General features: G+C 45.2%; 3 protein-coding genes across 3 annotated transcripts; 2 read left to right on the top strand and 1 right to left on the bottom strand.

Annotated features, from left to right (window-relative positions):
* Positions 1 to 378: 378 nt before the first annotated feature.
* Positions 379 to 2,238, bottom strand: PAAG_06211 (phosphoribosylaminoimidazole carboxylase; the record flags this gene model as incomplete). The annotated part of the gene is made up of 3 exons (XM_002791900.2): positions 379 to 1,542; positions 1,610 to 1,707; positions 1,773 to 2,238. 3 exons carry the CDS (start codon positions 2,236 to 2,238, stop codon positions 379 to 381), a joined length of 1,728 nt encoding a protein of 575 aa, XP_002791946.1.
* Positions 2,239 to 2,698: 460 nt separating this feature from the next.
* On the top strand, positions 2,699 to 6,275 carry PAAG_06210 (hypothetical protein; the record flags this gene model as incomplete). The annotated part of the gene is made up of 9 exons (XM_015845823.1): positions 2,699 to 2,822; positions 2,891 to 2,906; positions 2,963 to 2,985; positions 3,053 to 3,170; positions 3,220 to 3,319; positions 3,379 to 4,819; positions 4,872 to 4,968; positions 5,031 to 5,816; positions 5,903 to 6,275. 9 exons carry the CDS (start codon positions 2,699 to 2,701, stop codon positions 6,273 to 6,275), a joined length of 3,078 nt encoding a protein of 1,025 aa, XP_015700049.1.
* A 721-nt stretch (positions 6,276 to 6,996) lies between these two features.
* PAAG_06209 (hypothetical protein) lies at positions 6,997 to 7,824 on the top strand (the record flags this gene model as incomplete). Its single annotated transcript, XM_015845822.1, has 1 exon — positions 6,997 to 7,824. The coding sequence occupies one exon, from the start codon at positions 6,997 to 6,999 to the stop codon at positions 7,822 to 7,824; it is 828 nt and encodes a 275-aa protein (XP_015700048.1).
* Positions 7,825 to 8,370: the final 546 nt, after the last annotated feature.

The following is an 8,370-nucleotide window of genomic DNA, read 5'->3' as shown; positions in this document are numbered from 1 at the left end:
GGAAGCGGCAAAAACTGTGTCCCCGATTGCTTTGCGCACACACCTTGGACCAGCCTAACCCGTCCCTTGCTTTCTTTTTCGAGAACCATTTCTCCATTGGACGGATTGGTTGAGGAAACCAGGGGAATATGTCTATGTCGTTCCGATGCTGTGGCGAAATCGTTAAATTACCTCTCAGGTGCACGGGGTTCAGGGGCGGTTATGAACACCACATGAGCACACAAAGCTACCTACCGTTAGTAGGTGCTTACGTAGGATCAGTAACCTCATCGTTATAATGTTCATTTTGTTTGATCCGCACATAATCCATCAGATCCATCTAAAGCAATACAGCCCATCATAATAATAAAAAAAATATCGACTCATCGTAGCATCCATTCATTTCGGCATCTCCTCATAATACCTCTCCCATCCAATCTCCCTCATCTTCGCCCCCTTTATATCTAAATTATCCACTTTCGCATTCTTCGCATACTCCTCCACCTTCCTTCGAAGCTGCCAGTCAAAGGCTCCCAGGATCCGAGCTGCCAAAAGTGCCGCGTTGATGCTATTATTAATCCCCACAGTGGCAACCGGGACACCCCGCGGCATTTGCACAATACTGTACAAACTATCAACTCCATCCAACGAACTCCCCTTCACCGGCACTCCAATCACTGGTAACGAGGTATGCGCAGCAGCCATGCCGGGCAGATGTGCAGCACCCCCCGCAGCAGCGATAATTACCTTAATACCACGAGAAGCTGCTGTCGATGCATATTCCGCCATGTAATCAGGAGTACGGTGCGCGGATGTAATGTCAACCTCCGGTTCGATGCCGAAGTTGTATTTTAGAAGGTTGAGGCCCGGTATTAGGGTCTTCAGGTCACTGTCAGAACCCATAACTACTCCAATGGTCGGTTTAGGTCGCGTATTGGCAGGTTTGGGTGGGAAGAAAAGCATAGGAGACGCAGATGTGGCAATTATGGTATCTGTGGGTTCGAGAAGTGGCTCAACAAGAGTTTCCGCTTCTTTCATTGTGTGTGCTGTGACGGTGATATGACCCATCTTCCTTCCTAGGCGGGCAGCACCTTTACTGTATAGATGAATGCTGGCGTTTGGAATTGAGAGAGCGCGCTCAGCGACTTTGAGATGTGAGTCTGGCGTGGTGCCGCCTAGGATGTTAACCATTATGGCCGGCTGTCGGATTTTAAGGCTCTGTTGGGGTATGGGGAGGTCAAGGATCGCTCGCAGGTGTGCTTCGAATTGAGACATGGGGCAGGCTTCGATGGTGTAGTGACCTGAGTTATGGATGCGGCTGGCAAGTTCGCAGAGTAATAGCGAATCGTCTTCTAAGAGGAACATTTCAACACCGAATACGCCTTTGCCGTCAAATGCCGCAACCGCATTTCTGGCTAGCTCTTGGGCTTTCTTGTCGACGGCATCTGATACACCTCTGGAGGGCGCGTATACTAGTTTGCATATTGAGTTTTCTTGAATAGTTTCGACGGTAGGGTAAGATAGAACTCCATCCTTGGTTTTGACTACCATGACAGCCAGCTCCTAAATTCTTCAATGTTAAAAGGCTTTACGGTCGTTCATATTATAGAAAATTTTTTACTATATATACCATTCTGAAGCTGACCCATTTCTCCGCATAAAGCGGCCGATTTTTTAAGGAGTCGAGTGCCGCTGGGACCGATGACTTTGCTTTGACAGTGTAATTTCCTTGAGCATAGGTTGGATTAGTTGGAAAACAAGGTAATAATATGCATGGAAACGACATTGCTCACCTCTGCCGTCGTACGCCAAAGTTTTTGATTTAAGCATAAGTGGATAGCCCAGCTCTTCTCCAATTGCCTCCAGCTCCTCCACAGTATTAGATTTCAGCTCCCTGTATTCCGCCATCGGGATACCGTAGCGGGACAAATGAACCTTCTGTGCAAATTTATCCTGGATAATTCGAATGCTTTGCCAGCTGGGTTGCACCTCGACTTGATCCTCCACCTCCTCAAGCGTATAGGTATCTACATGTTCAATCTCCGCAGTAATAATGTCGCAAACTTCTGCGAGCTTGCAAACCGACGCGCGGTCAGCAAAGGAGCCGGTGACATGTCCGCTGTGTGCACTGATTTGTTTCGCAGGGGCATTATCGGTATCTAGGATGGTCATTCGGATATTCATACGGTTTGCAGCTTCCATGAGCATTCTGCCCAATTGGCCGCCACCAAGGACGCCGACATTGCAAGATTCCAGCATTGGAAAGGTTTTGGAATAATATAAGGGTAATGCCGAGGAGTGGTGGTTGGTTCGTGGAACTGAAATCGTTAAGGTATGTATCTCGATATGTAATTTTCTGATGTTGACTTGGTGGAAAATCTATGTTCCAATCCGGTGGCGACGGCGGTGCGGAACCGGTTTCTAACATCCTTAACTAGGAAAGGAGTCTTCATAGGCACAATTAAACGCATACATCTTTATTTATCGGATATCAGTATCAATTTTGTCAATCTCAAAAGGTTTATCTTCATTTATCGTCACTGGTCCTAATATTGCATTGAACCCGCAGCTGGCTACGTCATCATTGTCTTTCAATTTTGCAGGTGGGTTCATCCCCGCATGTGAGACGTGAATAAAATGCTGTTTATCTAACGATAGATTGTTGTGTTTATTACCAGGCGGGCCTCTTTCAAGCTATCTGTGCTTCAATTTCATAACCATGGTGGCCATTGATCATTACGAGTTTCTCTGCGAAGAGGAGAAGCGGCTAAAGGAGGATCGTGAACGGGTGAAATATTGGAAAAGATGGGGCCCGTATGTTGCAGAGCGGCAGTGGGCCACAGGTTAGCTGTTCCAACATGTTAAAGCGTTTTTATGAAACAAACGGCTAACAATTTGCACTTCCCTCCAGTGCGTGAGGACTACTCGTAAGCCTCGTCCATGTCCTCCTCTGAATTATTCGTCGTCTAACCTGCTATTGCAGTGCGGATGGAGATGCCTGGAATTGTAAGTTTTGAATATTGTATACCATGCATGTGTAAAAGCAATGGCTTACAGTTTACCCAAATCAAAGACTTCACTTATGATGATGCTAGATCTCGAGTTTTCCGTTGGGGGGAAGATGGGATTGCTGGAGTATCGGATAGCCACGGCCTGCAGAATATATCATTTGCGTTTTGGAATGAGAAAGAGTATGGTATGCACCATCTCGTGGAGATTGAATCCTATTAACTGTAATAGTGATTTCCTGAAAGAGAGACTGTTTGGTCTCTCTAATCCCCAAGGAAACCATGGCGAAAGTATCAAGGAAGTACATTTTCATTTGGATAATACGCCAACGGTAAGGAAGATGTCAACTTTAATGGACTTTATGTGGCCTAACCAGATTTCCTTAAGTAGCATTCCTACATGAAATATTTATACAAATATCCGCAAAGGAAATTTCCATATGAGGACCTTGTGGAAGAAAATGCGAAGCGTGGGAAGGAGGATAGGGAGTACCAGATTCTTGACACTGGCATTTTCGATGAAGACAGGTATTGGGATATATTCATTGAAACAGCAAAAGAGGATGAAGATGAATTGCTCTTTCGTGTCATTGCGTACAATCGAGGACCGGAACCCGCGCCGTTACACATTATCCCTCATGTCTGGTTTAGGAATACGTGGAAATGGGGACGCGAAAATAACGTCTGGAAGCCATCAATACAACAAATTGACCGATTAACCGCCCAGTCACACCATTCGAAACTTGGAACTCGATACATCCAACTGTCGCCTTCGCCCTCTCCCAGTTCCACGGAAGATAACATTGAACCCCGTCTTTTATTTACGGAGAACGAAACTAATACCAAATTGCTATACGGCGAGGAAAATTGTACTCCATACGTCAAGGACGCTTTCCATAGGTATATTGTGGACGAGGAAAAAGAGGCCATAAATCCAAGCTGCCGGGGTACTAAGTTTGCTGCTTGGTACGCTTTCGATGAAGGGGATGGCGTTCCTCCTGGGGAATGTGCAGTTGTGCGATTCCGTTTATCCAAAAAGAATGACACATATGTAGATGAGGAGGCCTTGGATATTGTCATTGAAAAACGTATTGCAGAAGCTGACGATTTCTACTACCGTGTCAGTCCATTACCTATGTCTGATGATTTGCGGAATATTCAGAGACAGGCTTTCTCGGGCATGATGTGGACAAAACAGTATTATCAATTTATCTGGGACCAATGGGCGGAGGGAGACCCTGGGCTCCCGCCACCTCCACCGGAAAGAAAAACAGGTCGTAACCAACATTGGAAGCATATGCATATCGATGATGTTTTGTCCATGCCAGACTCATGGGAATACCCTTTCTTTGCTGCGTGGGATACTGCATTCCATTGTATTCCACTCGCAATGGTGGATCCTGAATTTGCTAAGAAACAGCTTGATCTTCTTACCAGGGAATGGTACATGCACCCAAATGGGCAAATACCAGCCTACGAATGGAATTTCGGAGATGTTAATCCCCCGGTACACGCCTGGGCAGTTTTCCGAATTTTCAAAATTGAAAGGAAGATGTATGGACGGCAAGACTTAGACTTTCTTGAACGGGTGTTTCAAAAGCTGCTGTTGAATTTTACCTGGTGGGTTAATAGGAAAGACTTTGAAGGCAAAAACGTCTTCGAGGGTGGTTTCCTAGGTTTGGATAATATTGGTCTTTTTAACAGATCGGAGCCTTTGCCAACAGGAGGAGTTCTCGAGCAGGCTGACAGCACCGGCTGGATGGCGTTTTACTGTTTGTCAATGCTTAATATTGCATTAGAATTGGCAAAACATAGAAGGATATACGAAGATAGTGAGCTATGATACTGTCCCTTTTTGTAATTTCTCTGACATCATATTCCCAGTTGCGTCGAAATTTTTCGAACATTTTCTTTTAATTAGTGATGCAATGACCTTCAGGACCGAGGTGGCAGAAGCCTCTTTATGGAATGAAGAAGATGGGTAAGTTCTTCTCCATATCAGTTGTCGATCCATGTTCTAAATCGTGTATCCAATGGTCCTAGGTTCTATTATGATGCAATTTCTTATGGAGACCCATGGAGTCATCAACTCCCTGTCCGCTCTCTCGTGGGACTAATCCCTCTCTATGCTGTGCTCACCCTAGAGCCAGAACTTATCAACAATTTCCCCGATTTCAAACGACGTCTGAATTGGTTTATTAAGAACAGACATGACGTCGCTGAGCGCAATATAGCAAGTATGGAACGTCGTGGTAAAGATGATAGGCTCCTCCTAGCTCTAGTTAGCAAGGAGAGGTTGGAGAAGATACTTAGGAGGATGCTTGATGAGGCCGAATTTCTCGCTGACTATGGAATACGCTCCATGTCAAAATATCATGCCGAACACCCATATTCCATGGAAGTGAATGGCCAGGAATTTAAAGTTGGATATGTGACCGGCGATTCTGACAGTGGATTATTCGGTGGCAATAGCAACTGGAGAGGCCCAATCTGGATTTGCGTCAACTTTTTGTTGATTGAGTCACTTCTCAGATTTCATATGTTTTATGGCGATTCTTTTAAAGTTGAATGCCCAACAGGTTCCGGAGACTACATGCATCTGGGGCACGTGGCTGAGGAACTCCAACATCGCTTACAGCATCTTTTTGCCAGAAATGATGATAATCGCAGAGCTATCAATGACGGAAACGATATCCTTGATTTTGACCCACATTGGAAAGACTATCTCTGGTTCCATGAGTTTTTTGACGCAGATACCGGACGAGGCCTCGGGGCTTCTCACCAGTGTGGTTGGACAGGCCTCATAGCGAAGATGATACATGATACCGGGTAAACATTTGGCAGAATAATATTCCAAACAAAGAATGAAAGATGGAAATAGTTCCCCATAGATACTAACATAAATCTTCTCATAGAGTAACCTGCCGCCTCCCCCACACTCCCCGAACCCCGACTACTGCCGCCTCTCACTACTTCGACGATCTATTATCTCGCTATGCAAAGCCTCGCAATAGCAAATCATCAATCTTCCGTTGCTCTTCAACCACCCGTTCCATTGGGCGTCGAAGCAGTTTCACCAGCAACGTGACTTGTGATGAGGCCGCAGACGAGCAACTGGCCGAGTCCAGCGAAGCGATGTCACACGAGGAAAGTCCGACCTCTAGGAGTATCGAAGTCGAGGAACATGCTCTGAAATATAACCGAGACCAGGTTGGGCGTGCGGCGAGAAGGGATTCCATGACTGTCTATGAGGACGAGTTTACAACTGGACCTAACACATTAGACTGACTTACCCGTTTATGGGAAGTCCTTATCAGTGAGGACGGTTGGCTGAATGTGCAAACGTTCTTTGTATCCATACAATTCTACATGTCTGTCTGCACTACCACCATGATATGTTATGGATTTGGTATTGACAGAACATGACGGTAGGGGATTTATGAGCGATTGGTTTTCCGCAGGGATGTGTTTTGCATTAGAAATTATTTCTTTTGCCTTTTTGGCTGGACCTCAAATTCAATTTTTTATTTCGCAAAATGATAGATGGATAAACTAATAGCTCAACATCCAGAATTAAAGAATACAACCTTCGTTCCAAATATTTTGGGGAGAATTCCGAGCAAGATTTAGGAATACCTACCCAAGGTCACAGTGGGAATTGCTTCTTGTGAGGTGCACATAGCATTAAGTTGGCTTGGAGCAGTCATGCTATAAAATCTGTAATTTATCGAAGATTATATCAAGGACGTTAAATCGATATAAATTGTTTGTTTGTTGGACTTGAGAAGGTTAAATTAAGCTCAAACTACGCTATGCTCTTATTGGTTAAAGTGAAATTTATGTACAAAATCAGTACTGTAAATACAGCAATGTAATCTACGAGGACGTGAAATATTTTCGATCCTCATCTCATGGACGAGAAATATCCAATGATATCCATCAACGTTTACTGGGGCCTCACCAATTGCTTCCCCGTATCACATTTCTGTGGTTCTCAGCATCCACTCCAATGTTAAAACCATCCTCATTACCATCCCCATTAGCCGTGCCGGGCTTGCTGAGAAGTTTCTTGGGCGTTCGGCTTCCGTTTCCCGTAACATATAGGAGATACAGTTTAACTGCCCCATGTCCAACATGTTCAGCTACTCGCCCATCACCCAGATGTTGGCAACCTCTCTCTCGGCGCCAGTTCAGTAAATCTCCCACTATTCTCTTACATTTATCAGACACTCCTGAACAACCACAAAATTCCTCCTCAACGTTTGAACAGTCTCATCAACAGGAGGAACTCAAACCCGATCCCGATCGACATAGCAATGATTCCAGCTCCAAATCAGCCAAAAGAGTTTCCCCCATCAGTCCAAAAAGCAAAGCAGAATTCACGGCGTCGCGGAGTGCTAAAGCTACAGGAGGCAAAGCTGGCAGGGCAAGCAAGTCCGACAAGTTGGATGCGCCTAAGAAACTAGAACAATGGCAGATACAGAAGCAGGCTTTGAAGAAAAAGTTCCCGGAGGGATGGAATCCACGCAAGCGTCTGCACCCAGATACTCTTGATGTTATCCGGCATTTACACCAGCAGGACCCAACGAAATATACAACCCCGTTCCTGGCACAGGAATACAAAGTGTCTCCAGAGGCAATCCGACGGATATTGAAAAGCAAATGGCAACCAAGTGAGGAGGTGATTGCTGAGCGGAGGGAACGCTGGGAAAGGCGGCATAAAAGAATCTGGAATCAACTAGCGGAAATTGGAGTACGACCCCAAAGGTCAAAATTTGCTGACTTTTCGGATACTCGGATTTTATATGACAGTCGTCGCACAGCAAGTTCAAAGTGATGTAGCCAGGAAATTGCAACTATGGGTTGATAATTTTTAAAAACAAGAGCTGCTTGAGATTCATCGCTTGTTCAAGGAACAGACGGTTATCTTTTATTGAAAATGCGCCCTCAATACAAGAATTAGATACCTAGATATAAACATGTATTGAATATCCCGATATTGTAATACACGTTTCAGTCATCTGGGATATCCGCAAGCATCATCTTAATTTGTGGTTCAGTTGAACTTTGGAACGGCGGGTAGATTGACTAACTGCTGGGTGTAAAGGCAAAAGTAGTTAGTTACCCGCCATAAGCGCCGCTAAACTTATCAGCACCATCTCGCCGATAAACCAACTTCGAGCTCTTGAATCCAGACAATCACTATCCCAGGCATCCTTCTCTGCTCCGAACCCCACAACTGTATTACTTGCAACGAGCATCTGCTACCTTCTGTGATGTTCCCCTTCGTTTATTCGACCCTCTCTCACTTTTCCGCCGTGACAGCATGCCCAGTCTCATTGCACCCTTAACGCATTCAAGTCAACCACTTCATGACAGCCCC

Source organism: Paracoccidioides lutzii, assembly GCF_000150705.2.
Source record: "Paracoccidioides lutzii Pb01 unplaced genomic scaffold supercont2.17, whole genome shotgun sequence".
Classification (NCBI taxonomy): domain Eukaryota; kingdom Fungi; phylum Ascomycota; class Eurotiomycetes; order Onygenales; family Ajellomycetaceae; genus Paracoccidioides; species Paracoccidioides lutzii.
This window is presented reverse-complemented; position numbering and strand designations above follow the sequence as displayed.